The following is a 20,933-nucleotide window of genomic DNA, read 5'->3' as shown; positions in this document are numbered from 1 at the left end:
TTTAATAAAACTCAGTTTAGTCATGCTAGAGGCCCAAGCTGTTGTATGTTGGATATTATCAAACATTGTCTGCAATGGACTTCTCTGCCAGAGATCTTGACCTGTTCTGCCAAGAATTTCATTTCTGTTTAATAGGTTAATTCAAGGAGCAGCTTTCGCAACTGGAAAACATTCTTTCAAGTATTTATTTAAAAATGCCTGTCACTTTCCAAATCCTCTGTCTTTTGGTTCTCAGGATTTAAGTGCAAAGCTCTTTTGTATAGGAGAGTGGCACAAGTATTTTCTGCCCTCATATATTTAAGTTCTTTGCAAAGATTAACCCATTTCACAGATAGGGAAAAATCACCTATCCCTAACTGAATCAGTGTAGACCAAAAGCACCCCCCCTTTGCATAAAGAGGCACGCTGCCTTGTCTAACTGGAGGGGGGGATGGGGAGTGCAGCTTCCATGGCACTTCCTCCATCTCCTGGTATCCTGTGGATGCCCTGCACAAAAGGAGGGTTGTTTTGGGGATGAGAGAAGTAGGGATTTGTCTGTCGTCCACATCCCCCTGCTCAGCCTCTAGATTTACATGTTAAAACAGCTGGGAGCTTTGTTTTCACTCTCAGTGACTCCTCCATCCCCAGCAACTGCTATTTCTACTGTCTCAAAGGGATTCAGCCAATGGCAGCATGGTTCTTTGGAAGTGTGCTGCCAAAGGAAACGTGGGAGCTAGTGAAGCTGTGTGGTGTCAGGAGCCATCCTTACAGTTGGCTCTCCTAGTATCTAACAGATTCCCAGGATTAGGAGGCCTCTCCCCATCAAAACTCCATCTTCTTGACCCTTGAGAGACAATGTAGGTACAGGAAGTTTTCTTGCCTTTTTGGTCCCCTTCCATGGATTTCTCAGTGAGAGAGGTCAGGCCTTTGGGTTAGTTTGTCCTGAAGGGATGCCTCTAGACTTATCAGTATGGAGTTCTTTATGTTCGGCCCTTTCTTTGGTGTGTCCCCCCACCCTTGTTTCTTTGCATCCAGCAAAGCCATGACCCTTCAATAGTCTTTCAAGCTGTATCAGTGCCTTAAATTTCAGAATACGACTAGAAATAAAATGGTCTCCATTTACCTCTTCCATCATCAGAGCTGGGAATATTGTATCAGATGGAATCTCATTACAAAGAAGATTATTGGCACTTTCAGAATGTAGGTTAGGCATTATTTTTAATGTGGTATCATTATTTCTAAAAGTAACCAGAATATATGGAAGTGATTTACACTCAGTTGGAGTGGAGATTTTATTAAACTTTTTTTTTTTTTTAACCATGTTTAAAAGGATGCCTTCAGTGTTCTGGGTTTGTTTTTTGTTATTTATTTTTCCATAATCTTTAAAAAAAACCTTTTTCTCATGGTTATATTTTGTTTAAAAAATCCAAATAAAAAAACATCTTGCAGAGTTGAAAGCAAACTTCTTATTTTTAATAACTTTATTGCACACACCCACTGGGTTTGTTTGTTTATATGGGGATGCTGACTTTACTACTGTGCAAAGAAGCATTGACCAAAGAAAAACTTGCATGGTTTTTACAAACCACTATAAGAAAAGGAATAGTAACTCAAATTTGGATCAATCAGCCTTAAAAAAAATCTCCTTAATAGTCATTTTAAAAGTTAAAATTGAGACGAGACATAAGCAATCGGAAGGCAGGTAATTCAAAGTTAGGGATAGTGCTTGAGATTTGTCATGCTAAAGTTTTTAAACACGATTATTCAATTCTTATACTATTGTTGTGAAGATTAAATCAAAATTTGAACTATTTTTCTTTTTTCCACATTAACAAGTCTTGATGGTGCCTGTGGTTTACCCAAGTCGAGCCAATTAAATAGTCGATTTAAGTACCAAAAGCTAGCTGAGGACCTGTACAGAGTAGCGATTAAAATTTGTCAGTTATTTTTAGTTTTGCAAGCTTTAAAAAGCGTCTTAAACTATTAATATTTTTACTCTGTTCATTTTGAAATAGCCACATTTAAATTGCACTTTTTAAAAAAAATAAAACACCACCAAAACTACAGCCTAAAGATTTTTATTTTCCAGCACATTTTTACTTGAGTAATATAAGCTTCAAAAATAGAGTAATAAAAACAATGGAAATACTTACCAAGCTGTCTTTATAGCAACATGAATGTGTTGCTATATTATAGATATTCATTAATGAGCTAACACTGGTAGGTTGAGTGGGAGGATTCAGGCTAATCTGGTATCCTCCCTGATTCCCTTAATCAGCATTTTGTGACTTGCAATGGCCCAGTTCTGCAGGTCTTTACTCATACTAGTAATAGTTACTCACTCAAAGTGTCCCACTGACTTCAATGGGATTATTCACATAAATGTTACTTAGTATGAGAAGGGGTTGCAGAATTAAGCCATAGATAGGAAGTTGCATGATGCCAGATCATCATGTTATCCCATCCATGTCCTTTACTGTCTCACTTCCTACCTTCTCCTGAGATCCATGCATGGAATGATCCTCTAGGTGTACATTCCAGGCCTGCCATGCTGAAAGTGGGGGGGAGGGCTGTGGCCTATTCCATCTACACGCACCCCAGCTGAAGGGCTCTCCATGCAGTTCTCAGTCTGCATGTGTAGAGGGGAGAGGGAAAAAATCATTTTGTCCTAGGGAAGATACTCAGTTACCACAGCACCAGGTGGTATTCACTTATTTACATAACAGGGTGGATTGATTTAAAGGACTGATTTTGATTTAAATCAGCAAGCAGGAAATCTTGATTTACATAATTGATTTTAATCTTGTCCTGCATTTATACCTTTTAGTTATTTTGAAAAAGAATGGTTCATTCTCATTGGTTAGTATGTGTCACGGAGTAACACTGGCCTTTTAAGAGGAGCAGGGCTGGTACCTGTGCTGCCTCCACTCACTTCAATTGGGCTTAACAGAGGTTATCTGAGCCCTAGAGAAGAAAGAGAGCCAGTGAGGATTGCCTTAGAACACAGACGTGAGTCAGTTGGGAGAGGGGCAGATGAGAGGTGCCAGAGCTAGGAGACTGACTGTGGTTCCTGGGAGAAGGCTGAAGGCAAGGAGAGCAGCAAGAGGGGTTTCTCCTCAAGCCAGAGAGCCAGGGCTGAAGGCAGCAGGTGCCTGCTGTTTCCAAGCTGGAGCCAAGACTGATGTCTCAGCACTGAAAGGCTGAACCTTGGGGAATAGTTAGAGGGCCAGAGGGAGTTTGAGGGATGCTCCTCTGGCAAGAATGATTTCCCAATGTGGGTGATTCCACTGGGAAGAGCAGGGTTGCACTCCAGTTGGAGGGGCTGGGGTGGCTGTCCTGGCAGAGGGACAGAAGAGGACTGGCAAAGAGGTCATGGCCAAAGGTGCCAGTGTGTGGTATATGTGGCATCGAGGGACAAAGATGTGTTGGGATTTAAATGTGTGTTTGCACTGGGGTGGTAAATGGAATATGTGTTGGGATTTTATTATGGACTGTTTTGAACTATGTTCTGGTAATAAACCATGTTGATGGATTAGAGGATAAGACTGTATGGAGTCCTTCAGTTACCCAAGAGGGGATACTGAAGCAGGGTGCCACAGAGCTACTCCTGGCCATGAGGGGACACTCGGGAGGTGACTAGCCGTGCTATAGTATAATTTGGTATTTTTTTGCTAACCAGGAGGATATACCATACTAATACACTTTATTTAAGCAATTATATAACACACATTTATTCCAATTCTTGATTTTTACTTTTTTTATTATGTTGAGATGCATTTCTTATTTTTTAGATTATTAATATTTTTTTTACTTATGATTTGTGTCAAGCTACATTTGGATGGAAATTGAAATTCAATTAAAAATCTACAAACTCATCATTTTAAAAATGTTTGTTAGTTAAATAAAATTACATTAAATGTGCTGGCCACATAAGGAAAAAAGTTAATCAAAACATATTTTAGATATAAAAATGATTTATTAAACAAAAAGTATTATCTGTAGTTAATGAAGTCAACTGATTGTTTCTAGTCACCATAACCTTCAAGATTTTAGAATTGTTAGATCGCCTCCTATCACACCCCTTTTTTATTCTTAGATTGGAAGAGGAAAATAAACTTTCCTGCTTTTTCAGCTCCCAACAGGTTTCTCAAACTGAATGAATTAGGGTAGGTCTATGCTTACCGCCGGACCCGGAGGTAAGCAATCAATCTTCTGGGATCGATTTATCGCGTCTTGTCTAGACGCGATAAATCGATCCCGGATCAATCCCGGAAGTGCTCGCCGTCAACGCCGGTACTCCAGCTCAGCGAGAGGAGCACGCGGCATCGACGGGGGAGCCCTCCTGCCGCGTCTGGACCTGCAGTAAGTTCGAACTAAGGTACTTCGAATTCAGCTACGTTATTAACGTAGCTGAATTTGCGTACCTTAGTTTGAAGTGGGGGATTAGTGTGGGCCAGGCCTTAGTTGTTGAACTGAACTAGTGGGATGTGGGACAAACTGAACTGAAGAAATTATTATCTCTGCACCTGCAGAAGAGGCTACTGCTGTCAAAAGCTGATTTAGCCCTTCACCAAACTCTGGTTCCAGTGCTTATTCAGTGATTTTTTAAAAGAGAGTCAGTGGTATGACTTTCTTCGAAACTTCAGCAGCAAAGATAACTGTTTAAATGTTTTTTTTATTTAATTTAAATGATTTTAATAGAGTACAGTAAGGTTGTAATTTTAATTTGAACTGGGATTAATTTTTAAAAGAAAAATGTATTTTAAATTAAAAAATCAGATTTGACATTTTAAAACATCCATTTTTTAATTTAAAAAACCCCATCAATGTTTATCAGTTCTGTTACATAATCCTCTCCAGAAGTAACCGAATCTAGAGGGAGCCCCTGCTATTGAAGCTCCAATGGAGTTGTGTGCTGTATAGCAGTGAGCAGGGTGCAGTAGACCAGCCCCAGGGTTCTGCATCCTGTGGGTTCCCTAGATCCTGAAGGATCTGCCAGGTTTGTGGGCGGCTACTCCATGAAAGAGGGTAGGACAATGGGAAGGAATTCTTCCCCAAGGAAAAGCTCTCAAAGATTTCCCATTTAAAAAATACCCTCCGATTAATTGTCCTCTCCTGCAATAAAGTGTGTGTGTCAGTAGGGATATGACAGCATATATAATGAATGAAGTTGGAAAGTGAAGTATTTTAGCAAGATTTGTGGGAAATGGAGACACACATAATAAAGTATTGCACAAGAGCATTTCGCAATCTGTTGCCAACACTAACAAATCTTCAGCATTGAGGTCTAAAGCAGGAATTGTGTGGGCGGAGTTTTACAGCATATTTCTCCAGGCTAAAGACTGGCACTAGCTGAAGATCATTGCGGTAGGGAAGTATGACTGATCACATGGAACCTGGAAGTTTTGATAGATAGAAACAAATTGGAAATTTTGAGAACATGAATTTAATACTACTATATGCAGTAGCAGCTGGAATTAAATACTGCAGTTGAACATAGATGATCTCCACAGGGATTTTTTGCAACAATAGTCTGAGATGCACAGTGGAATTCTTTTGTTAAAGATCAATTTGGGTTACCTGCCTGCTTTTGTTTATTGTACCCAAATGATCAATATTTGCAGCTCCGTGGAATTGAGTTTCCCAAATCAAACGTATGTGAAAGCAAAATTTCATTGTACAAGGGTTTAGCCAATTCTAATGCTGAAGAAGATTAGTTTGTTTATAATGGTTTCCAATTGTGCCTTCTACAAGTTAAATTATTTACCTGCATTCAGCTGGCTCTCAAAAGGTGCAAAATTATTTCCTCTTTGAAAACATCAAAAACTGTTTCCAGTGAGATTCTAAACTAAAAGCAAAGACAAATTGATAAACACCAAAGAGTACCAGGAATGGAAACTCTAGTTATAGTAAAAAGAACAGGAGTACTTGTGGCACCTTAGAGACTAACAAATTTATTACAGCATAAGCTTTCGTGGACTACAGCCTATGGTGTTGGTTTTGCATCCTGTAAGCCTAGCTCTATCTGGAGCTATGCTGTTTGCTTGCATACTATACATTTTAAATAGACGTTCTACAGATACCGCAGACATTTAATTCTCTTGTGAGTTACATTTTACAGTCTGTTAATATGATCAACAAACTGGACAACACATGAAGACCTTCGACTAACTGTAGCAAATTTCAATAAATTATGTTGAATACATTACTAAATATTAAAATTCTGCTTTCTTATTTTTTGTTTAGGGATTTTTTGCAATTAAAATAGTCAATATTTGGCACACTGTTTTCTTAAGTATAAAAAAAGCTAAATCTAGGAAAGGGTCTGCATAAGAGACATTTGGGGGTTTTGTAGAGGTGTGGGTGTGGGTAATGTGCTTTTCCAGCAATGCTCTCTCAATGCCATCTGCTGGCCAGTCAGAGCACAGCACTAACATGAAGTTGTGGTGTTGGGGTTTTGTTTGTATTTTTTAAGTGATGCTAATTAGCAGTCTGAGGCTGGTTATGCTGAAGAGAGGGACTTTTTTTTAGATTTTACTTGGATTTACATTTATTACAGTTAAGACAGTGGGAGAATTGTGGGGAGCCTAAATTAGGGAAGAAATAATTTATAACTTGTATAAGGTTGGTTAAACATACTTATAGCTCCTGTGATGAATTTGTACACAGTGCAATTTACGTAACTTGTATATAAAACTACAGCATTATCTCACTTGTACCAAAGCTCAAGTGGCATATTTTACACCATGGAATTAAAATACTCAAACTTCAGTTGTTTCCTGTGATCAAGATAGTCATATTTTTCTGTTTTGCAAGTTATCTTTTATTCTGCTCAGAGTTCATTAATCATTTAATTACAAAATGAATTAAATAGAATTTTGTCTTGTTTAAAAAGTGCTAATCCAGAGGAATTTAAATCTGGCCAATATAGTGAGAAAATCATGGTTTGCATCCTTGTCTCTCCCATCAGAGTACATATTCTACCAACCTATTTGGAATAAATTAACACCCCCATAAAGTGGAAGGGCAGACATAGTGCATCTCTTTGCTAAAGACTGGATTGAACTTCCCCCAAATACAGAAAATCTAATCCTATTTTCAAACAAACTGGAATGCACGCTGCAGTTTGTGATTGACCTGAAAGCTAATTAGCCTTATTGTTTTAAACTAAGGATTTCCGGTGTAGAGTTTCTTTAAATAAGGGCAGGTTTGTCAATTGCCATACTAAATTAACAATTGATGGCCAGTAAGAACAATTATGCTGTATAATGTAGTGAATGTAATTAGGAGATTTTTGACACAGTAAAAAATATTAAGACTTTTAAGAAAAAATATTTCTTAAATCTATCTGCAGATTGAATACATTTAGAGCTTGTCTAATGAGACATTTTTCCTCTTACACTGGTTTGATTGTAGTTAAACCACCATAGTTACACTAGTATAACTCTGACATGTGGATACTCTTATTCCAGAATCAGAGTGGCTGTTTTCAGCTTTATTTAAATCACTTCCAAAGTGACATAAACTAAACCGGAAAAATTATCTCATGCCAGAATAAGAGAGTCCACACGGGAAGTTCTATTGGTATAATTTATAGCAGATTATATTCACACTGCCTTCTACCAGTATACCTTTCCCATACAGACAAGCACTAAATCTGTGGGTTTTAGTACTGTTTTAAACCAAATTCATGCATCTCCAGTGATTTTGTAGATTTCTGCTAAAGGAAATAAATTCTTTTCATAAGTATTGAGTGGGACAGCTTTCAAGACTTTATTTTGATTGTGTAATATTTTTATACATACTTAATGCATGGGATGGATGCCTTAGAGTGGTTCTAAAATTTTTGTCTTGATGACCCCTTTCACACAGCAAGTCCCTGAGTGTGCGCCGCCCCCCCCCCCCAAATTAAAAACACAATTTTTTACATTAAACGCTATTATAAATGTTGGCAGCGAAGCGGGGTTTGGGGTGGAGGCTGACAGGTCATGACCCCCATGTAATCATCTTGCAACCCCCTGAGGGGTCACAGCCCCCAGTTTGTATTAGAAACTGACATAAACAGAAGAGTCATGCAGTATGAGGGGCAAAGTAGCTCATGGATTTTTGGTAGCATTCACACTTCATTTTTTCTGCTCCTCTTCTCTTCGCAGTTTGGTTATAGTATTATTTTGATTTTCAGATGGCTAGATGAAGATACTCATGGGTGGCGGGTGAACTTCCAGCTGGAGGAGGCTAGCCCCCAGCTGGCCCCGCTTCCTTCCCCGGCCCCTGAGCGCAGGGCGGGCGGCGCACCCCCAAGCGCAGGGCGGCCCAGCCACCCCAAGTCCCAGCCACCCAAGCCCCAGCAGCACTGAAGAGGCGCAGCCTGCCCCTGGGCTGGGACCAAGGGGGAAGGGCAAGCAGGAGGTGGCTTTGGGGTGGAGCATAGGTGGGGTCACACAGGACTGTTTGGGGAGGCACAGCTTTCCCCAGCCAATTGGATGTGCTGCCCATGGAGATACTGTAATGTTCCTCTTCCTCAGCCCCACTCCAAATCCCCATGAAACAGAATTAGCCTACTAAAAATTCAGCATTCCACTCTCCAGTTCCACTTACATTCACAACTCCCATCTCCTGACATCACATTATTTAGATGGACACTTTCTCTTACATCCATTGGGTCAGAACAGACTTGGTAAGAAGGTCATTTTACCTATAGAGGGAAATGTAAAAGTTCAAATGATCTGTTGTCACATTAGTTTCTATGAAAGATCCAGTTTCAGCTGAGCAGTCCAGCTCAGTTTCTCAGTGATAGGTTTTGTTTTTGTTTTTTTGGTGGTTTTTTTTTTTTTGGCCTAGTGTAACTTTTAACTAGGTTTCCCCCCACCCTTATTTTAGTTTTTAACCTCTCTTCTCAGTGTTTATTAATGATCTGGAGGATGGCGTGGACTGCATTCTCAGCAAGTTAGCAGATGACACTAAACTGGGAGGAGTGGTAGATACGCTGGAGGGTACAGACAGGATACAGAGGGACCTAGACAAATTAGAGGATTGGGCCAAAAGAAACCTGATGAGGTTCAACAAGGACAAGTGCAGAGTCCTGCACTTAGGACGGAAGAATCCCATGCACTGTTACAGACTAGGGACCAAATGGCTAGGAAGCAGTTCTGCAGAAAAGGACCTAGGGGTTACAGTGGACGAGAAGCTGGATATGAGTCAACAGTGTGCCCTTGTTGCCAAGAATGCTAACTGCATTTTGCCAGCAGATCAAGGGACGTGATCGTTCCCCTCTATTTGACATTGGTGAGGCCTCATCTGGAGTACTGTGTCCAGTTTTGGGTCTCGCACTACAAGAAGGATGTGGAAAAATTGGACGGAGTGCAGCGGAGGGCAACAAAAATTATTAGGGGGCTGGAGCACATGACTTATGAGGAGAGGTTGAGGGAACTGGGATTGTTTAGTCTGCAGAAGAGAAGAATGAGGGGGGATTTGATAGCTGCTTTCAACTATCTGAAAGGGGGTTCCAAAGAGGATGGATCTAGACTGTTCTCAGTGGTACCTGATGACAGAACAAGGAGTAATGGTCTCAAGTTGCAGTTGAGGAGGTTTAGGTTGGATATTAGGAAAAACTTTTTCACTAGGAGGGTGGTGAAGCACTGGAATGGGTTACCTAGGGAGATGGTGGAATCTCCTTCCTTAGAGGTTTTTAAGGTCAGGCTTGCCCTGTCTGGGATGATTGAGTTGGGAATTGGTCCTGCTTTGAGCAGGGGGTTGGACTAGATGACCTCCTGAGGTCCCTTCGAACCCTGATATTCTATGAACAGGACTTTATTGGTCAGATTCTTTCTAGCAAGGGAATACAATTGTTACTTTTCTTTCCGTCTTCTGTGCTGCCTGAAATCGGTGAGGAAACACCTTACTGATCTGGTATTCACCAATTCCACAGTACAAGACTGCTCTGCTGTCTTACTGTCCCCCATCTCCCACTTCACACTGACGAAGAGATCAGTGCCTCAACAGAGGGGTTTTTACAAAGTCTGTTTCTCTTCCTCACCTCACTCCCCTCCTGTGTATAAAGTTGATAAAGTGTTTTGGGATTTTTTGCATGAGGCATTATAAAGATGCAAGGTATTCGTATTTTTATTAGTATGCAAGGTATTGTAATGAACTGAACTAGTAGATTGAGAACAAGTAGCCAGAGGGAATAAGGTTCATTCTTTCCAACCATGGGATTTTTTTAAAGGGTGTATCACCAACCCAAGTATAAGGAAGGAACAATCATGTGAACTGTCCAACAGTTCCCTTTGGATATGAATATGCATCCTCCCAAGTTAAGAGTAACAAGAAGGGTTTCTTCAGGTATGTTAGAAACAAGAAGGTGGTCAAGGAAAGTGTGGGTCCCTTACTGAATGGGGGAGGCAACCTAGTGACAGAGGATTTGGAAAAAGCTAACGTACTCAATGCTTTTTTTGCCTCTGTCTTCACGAACAAGGTCAGCTCCCAGACTACTGTACTGGGCAGCACAGTTTGGGGAGGAGATGACCAGCCCTCTGTGGAGAAAGAAGTGGTTCAGGACTATTTAGAAAAGCCGGACGTGCACAAGTCCGTGGGGCCTGATGCACTGCATCCGAGGGTGCTAAAGGAGTTGGGGAATGTGATTGCAGAGCCATTGGCCATTATCTTTGAAAACTCATGGCGATCGAGGGAGGTCCTGGGTGACTGGAAAAAGGCTAATGTAGTGCTCATCTTTTAAAAAGGGAAAGAGGAGGATCCGGAGAACTACAAGCCAGTCAGCCTCACCTCAGTCCCTGGAAAAATCATGGAGCAGGTCCTCAAGGAATCAATTTTGAAGCACTTAGAGGAGAGGAAAGTAATCAGGAACAGTCAGCATGAATTCACCAAGGGCAAGTCATGCCTCACTAACCTAATTGCATTCTATGACGAGATAACTGGCTCTGTGTATGAAGGGAAAGCAGTGGACATGTTATTCCTTGACTTTAGCAAAGTTTTTGATACGGTCTCCCATAGTATTCTTGCCAGCAAGTTAAAGAAGTATGGACTGGATTAAAGTGGATAGAAGGCTGGCTAGATCATCGGGTTCAACAGGTAGTGGTCAATGGCTCCATGTCTAGTTGTTAGCCGGTATCAAGCGGAAAGTCCCAAGGGTCGGTCCTGGGGCTGGTTTTGTTCAATATCTTCATTAATGCTCTGGAGGATGGAATGGATTGCACCCTTAGCAAGTTTGCAGATGTCACTAAACTGGCAGGAGTGGTAGATACGCTGGAGGGTAGGGATAGGATCCAGAGGGACCTAGACAAATTAGAGGATTGGGCCAAAAGAAATGTGATGAGGACAAGTGCAGAGTCCTGTACTTAGGATGGAAGAATTCCATGCACTGCTACAGACTAGGGACCGAGTGGCTAGGCAGCAGTTCTGCAGAAAAGGACCTAGGGGTTACAGTGGACGAGAAGCTGGATATGAGTCAACAGTGTGCCCTTGTTGCCAAGAACGCTAACGGCATTTTGGGGTGAATAAGTAGGAGCATTGCCAGCAGATTGAGGGACGTGATCATTCCCCTCTATTCGGCATTGGTGAGGCCCCACACTACAAGAAAGATGTGGAAAAATTGGAAAGAGTCCAGCGGAGGGCAACAAAAATGATTAGGGGGCTGGAGCACATGACTTAGGAGAGGCTAAAGGGACTGGGATTATTTAGTCTGCAGAAGAGAAGAACGAGGGGGGATTTGATAGCTGCTTTCAACTACCCTGAAAGGGGGTTCCAAAGAGGATGGATCTAGATCAGTCGTTCCCAAACTTGTTCTGCCGCTTGTGCAGGGAAAGCTCCTGGCGGGCCGGGCCAGTTTGTTTACCTGCCATGTCCACAGGTTCAGCCGATCACGGCAGGTAAACAAACCAGCCTGGCCCGCCAGGGGCTTTCCCTGCGCAAGCGGAGGAACAAGTTTGGGAACCACTGATCTAGACTGTTCTCAGTGGTACCAGATGACAGAACAAGGACTAATGGTCTCAAGTTGCAGTGGGGGAGGTTCAGGTTGGATATTAGGAAAAACGTTTTCACTAGGAGGGTGGTGAAGCACTGGAATGGGTTACCTAGGGAGGTGGTGGAATCTCCTTCCTTAGAGATTTTTAAGGTCAAGCTTGACAAAGCCCTGGCTGGGATGATTTAGTTGGGGATTGGTCCTGCTTTGAGCAGGGGGTTGGACTAGATGACCTCCTGAGGTCCTTTCTAACCCTAATATTCTATGATTTTAAGTCACTACTTTAGACTTTGGCAGCAAATCCCTTGTTTGTGGGTAGGATGAGGAGGAGAAACTGAAGTTAGTATTATGGGAACCAAAAAGCAAAGCCATTTAGGTGGCTTAAGATTGGGCTACCTGAGAGGATTGGTGGTGCATTTATTGGACTTTTCTCAATTTTTCTCTCTCTTCCCCAGATAATGGTTTTTCAAATCTGGGTTCATATGGTGACGGCCAAAAAGTATAAATGCACAGTACAGAAATGATGACTAATGCATTTATTACATGTGTTTCTAGTGAGTTGTGATGCCCCCAACTACATAATGAAGAACTTTTGGTGCAAAGTAGCCTAACATTATAAATCCTATCCTGCAAACTAGCCAGCCAACATCAGCATTTCACAATGTGCTAATAAGTTCTGTATATTGATAAGTGTTGTCACTTGTTGCTTTTAGGACAGTGGTGAATCTATTGGCTGATAACTTACAGGTGGTGAGAATTATTATTTTTCTCCCTGATGGAATGTTGAATTACAAAATTTCCATAAGTCGAGGAGGAGTTATAAATTTCAACTCTGGTTAATTCTTCTTGATCGGCCAGTTCCTAGTAGTAATGATGTACAAAAAGTTAAATTAAAGGATCGTTAAAGTTGCTAAATCAAACATTAGGAAATGCTCAAATTAAGGTTGCCTCTGCAAGTGTAGTTCAGCCTCTTTGTGCATCTGCATTATGTTACAGTCTCTAGTTACATCATCACTTAACATTTATTCTATAGGACCCCTGCATCATTCAGTGCACAAGATGGACAGCGAATGAAGCAGAGGGTAAGCAAGAAGGGAACAGACATTCTTTTATATTTAAGACACTAGACTGGGACTCAGAAGAGTTGAATTCTCTCCTTGGCTCTGCCACACACTTCCTACATGATACTGGCCAAGGCTGTCATAATACGTATATATGCGTAAGAGGGCTGAACTCAGATTGCACAGGCAGCCTTACTTCCAGCACTTCCTAATTTTTGGAGTGCTTGGCTTTGCAACCTTAATGTTCTTTTAATGTAACTTTTTGTATGTAATAGATAATTCTTTAGAGCCCTTAAGTGTCTGTTTTAATACTCAACCAAATGACACAAAATGTTAATTCCTTACTATCAGAGCTTATGATGTAGTCTTTTGTAATTGCTGTAGAACAGCTCAGCTTCATGACCAGCTCATCTGTTCCCCTGATGAGAGATGACCTTATACACTAAGTCCTCTCTAGTGTAAGTAGCATTTAAGTTTTACAGTATAACTTGAAGATTTTATGGCTGCATCTGCCATTTTTGAAATCGCATAAAAATCATTCCTTTGTAGCCAAAGATACCTGTTTTGATTCTCTCCTTTTCTCCTACTTTTATTAGTAGACACTGGACAAAACTAGTGGACATTGTAGTTATTTTTTCTTCTTACTGGAAAATAATGGATTAGACTTTTTTTTTTAATTGCTACATCTCTTGTCAGTGGAAAGCTTTCCCTCTTTAGTTTCAACAAACTGATTTCTTTAACTCTTTTGTCGTTTTTTTTTTCCTCAAAGGATCCATGATTAGTTTCTTTTCCCCCCCATATTGTTTAATATATTAAAGCAGGGTGTGTTAAATCAAACCGATTTAAATCACTAATTTTAATCCTGATTTAAATCAAGTTTTCCTTCTTGCTGACTTTAATCATCAGTTTTTATTGTTTTGCACTTGTACTTTTTATTTTCCTAAAGAAAGGTTGATTTTGAAAGGTTGGTAACCATTAAATATGTTGATTTGCAACTAAATAGAGCCTCTACACTAAATTTGGTGTGCATTTTTGCCGATCAGAATACACTATACATATTTATTTAAGCAATTATATAGCTTAATTTATATTTATTCAAATTCTTAATTTTTACGTTTTTGTTATGGTAAATGATGCATTTTTTATTTACTATATTAATATTTTATTTGTGATTTGTGTCAAGCACTGTTTGAATTCAATTAAATGTACAAAACCAGCATTTTATTTTTTATTATATATGACTCCCTTAAAAATGGTGGACACACACATTTTTCTTATCAAAACATGTTTTGCATTTAAAACTGATTTAATGAAGTATCATCTGTAGTTAGTGAATCAAATTGTTTCTGGTTATTCTATTATGCAAGATTTTAGAACTAATAGATCTCAACCTCTTATACATAATTATTATTCATAGGTTGGAACAGGAAAACAAGCTTCCCTGCTTTTTTCAGTTCCCAGTTGATTTCATAACTTTGAATGAACTAGTCATTGAACCTAACTAGTTGAATAAATTGAAATGAAGACGCTACTGCTGTCAAAAGCTGGTTTAGCACTTCAATAAACTCGGGTTCCAGGTGCCTAGTCAGTGATTTCCAGCAGTTCAGTGGTTTGACTTTCTTTAAAGCTTGGCACAATACATGTACTGTGTAATATTATTTTTGGTATTTAATTTACATGATTTTAATAGATTATAATAAATTTAGGCCTTAACTTAGGTTTTCAATTTCAAATTTAAAGTGTGTTCATTAAAAAAAAAAAGATCACCTGTATTTAATTTAAATAAAAATATTTGATTGATTTATTTATTTAAATCTTTGGGGTTTTCTCAGCCTCATCAAAGTGCTGTTCTTCTTGTGAAATATGTAACTGTATTTGTTGATATGAAAAAAGCTGGAGTTATCCTCTTAAACAATGAACAGAGCATGGTATCCTGTGCAGTGCTGTTTATTCATGAGTTGCCAAAAGAGAGATTCATATCTTATGTAAGCTTCATGGTATAAATATACTTAGTACATTCAGCATTGATTTTCTTCATATCCTATAGAAAAGAAAAAAGGCAAAGAGAACATATATTGGACAAGAAAACTGAAGTAGCTTGTTAGATTATTTATTAGTATATTAGATTCTGTATATATACAGAAAATAAGAAAGATACATCCAAATGTTTAGCACTTGCAAGTTTCTTGTTGCACAATTAGTTCCCTTCTTGGGAGTGGAATTTAATGAAATAGGACTCCAATTTGAAAAACAAACAGTAAGCACACAACAAAGGATAAGCAATTAAATGGTTAGCCAGAGGCTAATAGAAATGCATGGGAAGAGTGACATCATGTATTAGCAGAAAATCTAAATTTGATATTAATCTGAAGCTTTCTACAGCTGAAGTTGCAATAGAAATTATAATTTTAAAAAATCTTTCTGAAGGAGATAAGTGTCTGAAACTTCAGACCTGCGTACGTAGAATGAATTGTATAATACAAGTAAGAGAGAGACTGATGGACAGTTAATGATGAATTGTAAATTACCGTTTCTTGACTTCAAGGGTTTTTAAAATCTGCCTTTTTGTATGCATGTATCTGTAGGTCAACATCAGAAAATTCAGTTCTTTGTCTTCTTCCTAGGGTAATACTGATATTTTAAAAATTATATTCAATTATACATATTCTTATATAGCACATACCGTCTAATTTCGGTAATAAAAGAATCAAATTGGTGACACCAAATAAAATTTCTCACCAGGCCTTATCAACAACTGTGTCAACAGGGAAAAACAGTTCTAGATTGGAAAAATCTGAGCTTTTTAATACAAAGAAGTGAATATTTCCTTATTTAGTGACCTAGCAACTGTTTTTAATTTAACCTTGCTGTAGGTACATGTCACTTTGTATTAATACATTTCACTTTCTTTATAGAGACCACATTCCTTCTCTTCAGAATTTACCATTAACTGTTTCAGTGCTGCAGCTTCTGTGATTACTAACTTTTAAAGATTGGAACAGTCTATTTTATTTTTTTATTGTGTCTAATCTTAAAATCAGCTTTCAGAAATGTGCTGTATTTGGTTTCAACTTAAGTTGATTAAAAACCACAAAATAATTGAGTATACTGGAATAATCTTTAATCTTATTAAATCCAAAAAATGTTTTTCAGATTTTAAAAATATTTAAAGCTTTTTCAGCAATTTCCTAAAATCATTCGGTTCTGAAGGGTGGAAGGGTACCTTCATGGTAGTTTTAGGTGTGTCTTATAAGCTACTGTAAAACTGAACAAATCACTGAGTAATTTTCGGTTGGTCTTGGAACTATATGTAAACCTTTACAGACAGTGAAGACTCAGTAACATGAGAAGTAGCCTCTTCTAGAGGCTAATGGGTTGTAGATGAGGTAATATATTAATGAGTAATAGCAAAGAAAGTTGTAAGAGTTGTTGTTTACCCCCAAGGCCTTTTTACAGAGCGTAATGATTAACTGTATACGTTTGTCTATATCATTGCCCTCATCTAAACAGAATCGTAAATGCTTAATTGTGTATCATGGTTCCTATGCTGCTGACAATTTAATAGAGATTCTTCTTTGACTCTAAAGTGTTCTGTGCTTTTTAAGCAGGAGGAACAGAGTTCTGTCTCTGTTATTCCCATGATATTCCTAGTGGCCATGGTATGCAGGACAGGGATAACCTTTGAAGTCCTAGTTGGCTACATATTTGTTATAATTACTTACCAGAAATATTAATAATTTTGTAGTGTAAAAATATATCAATCCTGTATTTGCCTAAATTGTTGCAATGTGTATTAAATATTAGTGTACTGACTGATCTAAAAAAATATATCAAAGGACATCATTTTAAATATTTTCTAAATATAAATAATTGTCATGATTTGTTCACATAATTTAGTACCCCACAGATGTTTTTTTATTTATAAAAGAAGGGTGAAGGGAACATGCTGCAGCCAGGCTACTGGTTGTAGATCAAGTTTAGGGAAGAAAGCTTAGCAAGAAATTCCTTTTTTTTCCCCAACTTGTATGGGTTTTTCTCCATTTTGTTTCATACTATTTTTCTTTAGTATCCTATAAAATGTTCCTTATTTCAAGATCTCATGTGGTAGTAATCTCTTTGCTCCTTTAGTTAACGGGTGTAATGCATGTGGATTTGTAGATATTTCTAATGGAAGTATATGAAAAAAAGCATTAATTTTGTCTGTGGTGCCACTGAGTCTAATAACTAGCTGGGATGTTACATTCCAACCACTCTGGGCAAGCCATGCTAATTGTAATTACTAGAGATGCTAGTATTCCAGTACTAAATCTGTTCCACTTCTATTCACAGCTATGTCATCTTATCTTTTAATTGTTAAATCTGAACTGCCTGGTGCAATTGCAGGATTCATAAGTGGAAATGACAGCGGGTAAGAGAAAAATGTTTCAAACATTATATAATGGAAGAAAGCAAGTCCTGTAGAAGGAGTCCAGCTCTGTTGCAAAGTATGGATACCAACATTTCCCTTTGATTTCACACGCTAAAAAATTAGTGATTTACAGGAGTTCCTGGAACACAGAATGCTGTTGGCATGTTTGAGTTCTTCATCACATACAAAAATAGAGCCTGATTCTCTTCCCTCATAAATTTCACATTACTTTAACTCCATAGATTTTAGTGAAGTTATTACCAAGTAGGAAATTAGGCCTGTAATTTCTGAGCTTGATTTTGCAGCCTTTGAAGTCAAAACTCCATCCAAAAAAAATCTCTTTTTCTACAGCAGGAAGCAAGAATCTTGTGAGAACTGAGCTTGAAAAGAGAAGGCAGAAAAAACCAAAACGTTTAAACTTCTGTCATGTTATCACTTTGCATATTGTTAAACCGCAATACAAAACCCAGCAGGCATTCAAATTTAAATATTTGTTGTCTTGCTTCAATAATTGGACTTGTCTTGAGAAACATGCCAAGTTTTCAAACATGGTTTATAATTCCCCAACTTGGCTTCCATTAAAGAAATTATGCTTTGGAAGTACAGCTATATAGTTGTATATAGCAGGCGCAATGTACTTTAGATCTGAATCAGATCCATCACAAGAAAACTGGCTCTGCTAGCTAAGAAAAACGTTCCAGCTTCAGCATTAGAATATCTTATTTGGGTTGTTACAGTGCTGTCACCATTCATGACAATATGTTTTAGGTTGTGTTATGGCTGTTTTGAAACTCTTATTTTAGGAGATTTTTTCACTCAGTTATAACATTTTTCTCTGGGCTTAAGCTCAGTATACCAACTCGGACCGAGAGACATTGTGTATGCGAGTGATACAGACACAGTACATAAATGTTGTAGTGCTTACTTTAAAAAATAACAGAGGGTCCTGTGGCACCTTTGAGACTAACAGAAGTACTGGGAGCATAAGCTTTCGTGGGTAAGAACCTCACTTCTTCAGATGCAAGAAGCTTGCATCTGAAGAAGTGAGGTTCTTACCCACGAAAGCTTATGCTCCCAGTACTTCTGTTAGTCTCAAAGGTGCCACAGGACCCTCTGTTGCTTTTTACAGATTCAGACTAACACGGCTACCCCTCTGATACTTTAAAAAATGTTATTTTTGCTTAATTTAATTTTTTCAATTTGATACTTTTTATGGTTATAATTAAAAACTGTTGTCACTTAGGGAAAGAGCAGTCTGTGATAGTCTGAATTTTTTTTTTTAATAATAGAGGTCATTAACCTATTAAAGCGCTGTATAAAATGGTCATGTTTTCTGTTTGCTTTTAATTTGGAAAATATTACCATAAGCTTGAAAAAAAAGATGTAATTGTTGTCTTTAACATTGTAACTAATGTCATCTTCCACCTTCAACCTGATATTTTAAGCCCTCTCTGAGCACTGTGACATTAAGCATATTGAATTGATTGGGTAAGTGTTATGGAAAAAATTCTTTATTTTTGCAGTCCAATATAACCAGACATTTACTATTGATTTTACTTTACTTCTAAATAATGGTTGTGTTCATTCAGAGTTGACTCTTTCCAACAAAAATTTGTAATAAGGATTGTAGTAACTTTTAATTATCTTTTCATAATTATTGGCATTCATATAACTGTAGAATCTAGAGGCCCCAATCAGGAATGTGGTCCCATTCTGCTAGGCACTTTAAAAGCGTATATAGTGACACAGTCCCTGTCTGAAGACCTTACAGTCTAGAAGAAAGAGTTGTATTTCTTAATGTGCCAAAAATTCTGCCTGATACAGACGCCACCAAACTTTGCTGGTTGTCGCGTAAATAATTTATATGTTCAAAACGAGAACACTACCAGAAACATACTGATGGTTCCTTTGATCTGATCCATTTCCATTTGAAGTCAATGGGAATCTTTCCACTGTGGGTATGATCAAACTCCCATAATCTGTTCCATATATAAAACGTATTTTGAAATTACTGATTAAGCCATAATCAAAGTGCATACACTGAACTATGACTTTTTTCCTTGTTTTTTCTGCATGTCCAAAGCCTGTTTGCCTCATCTATAACTTATATAGTTTAACTTCTTTTCCTTAAAGCTTCACACGGCAGCCTGAATTGTCATGATGGAGCAGAACCTTTAATATTTTTATTTCCTTTTGTCCATTTGTTGCAACCTTAATGTATACCTCTTTGGTAGTTAATTTGTAAAATTGTAGGAAATAATTAAGCACCCAAAATACGTAATCAAATATCAAACCTAAAGGTAGTCTTAAATATGCAAGGGACATAAATATTGGGTGGCTGATTTAACTAATTATAGTAGGAAATTTGTTTCCAGATGTGGTTACATGACAGTTTTGTTTCTGTTAGGTCAATATGGCATCTGATGTGCTTTCATTTTGGTGCATGGTTTATCTTAAACTTCAGTTAGTTTAGCAAATTCACACACTTGAAACATCACTATCTGTGAAAAATGAGTTTTATATGCATGTATAGGATCTAAATATGCACATATGCAATGTATTTAGAGTATGTGTATGCATGTACATTTTTCTGTAGATAAAATTAAAAAAATGTATAAGTGTTTCCAGGCTTAGGACCATAGTTTGCAATGTGCCTTAATGCCTATTTTATATATTTTTTAAAAAAGTACCGTATACACACTTGTTAATTGTAAATGGAAATGTTTCAATCAGTCTGAATAACAAGAACTCCATATATTTTTTGACGATGACATGAACGTAGTTTAAAACACAGACTGCGTCAAAATGTTGTAATTTGTGAGCTCTCTGTTAACATTTAATGACCCTGTCAGGAGGATATGATTGATGCAATTAAGTTGTCTTGCCTGTGTGTTGTATAACTGATATGGACTGAGAGTAAGAGCCTAATTTAGAACATATGATGGTCTTGTCCTGTTCTATTTGGGAATGAAATTAAATCAATTTATAAATGTCTGTTTTTAGTTTAAAATATGGAAAAAAAGAACATCTGCTTGCCAAAACATTTGCAGTACAGCTAAAAACTTATACTCCATATTTCATACTTGGAACATTTTTATCATAGAGGAGTAAAGTTACAGCTCAAACCAGTTTTATAGGAAATCTAAAAACTTTCATTTTGAGAGAAAATGTTTTTATACTTTAATACTTTATGGAAAAACTTGGGGGGGGTTGTTTGATCACTGATGTTTCACTCTTATATTTTTAATAAAACATAACTTCCATATTTCACACCAAAACACTTTAAAAATATTTTTGTAATACTTTCTTTTTTCTGACTTGTATTTCATATGTTGTAGTTGTATTTTATATGTTTTTTTTTTAAGAATGCATTTTCCAAACATAATAGTATTGATTAGTACATGCTAACCAAAAAAGTTTTGTCCTCCTAACTCATCAATGGTTATTGGTACTGTAATCTATTGATTGTTTAGCTGTTGGTCTAGATAGTCATGTAACTTAAAACAGA

At 37.9% G+C, this 20,933-nt stretch overlaps 1 protein-coding gene across 9 annotated transcripts in view; it reads left to right on the top strand.

The window, feature by feature from the left end:
* Positions 1 to 20,933, top strand: part of SLC38A6 (solute carrier family 38 member 6) — a 53,537-nt gene that overhangs the window by 15,847 nt on the left and 16,757 nt on the right. For all 9 annotated transcript variants that reach the window (XR_006172418.2, XM_042841290.2, XM_065593794.1 and 6 more), the window contains exon 6: positions 17,347 to 17,425. Coding sequence is in view for 8 of the 9 variants with exons in the window: in XM_042841290.2 (XP_042697224.1) it covers positions 17,347 to 17,425 (79 nt within the window). In the remaining variant the exon portion in view is untranslated. The remainder of the gene's footprint in view (positions 1 to 17,346; positions 17,426 to 20,933) is intronic.

The sequence above is a fragment of the Chrysemys picta genome, chromosome 4 (assembly GCF_011386835.1).
Source record: "Chrysemys picta bellii isolate R12L10 chromosome 4, ASM1138683v2, whole genome shotgun sequence".
Lineage (NCBI taxonomy): Eukaryota > Metazoa > Chordata > Testudines > Emydidae > Chrysemys > Chrysemys picta.
Note: the sequence above shows the minus strand (reverse complement) of the source record. Positions and strands in the feature narration are given on the sequence as shown.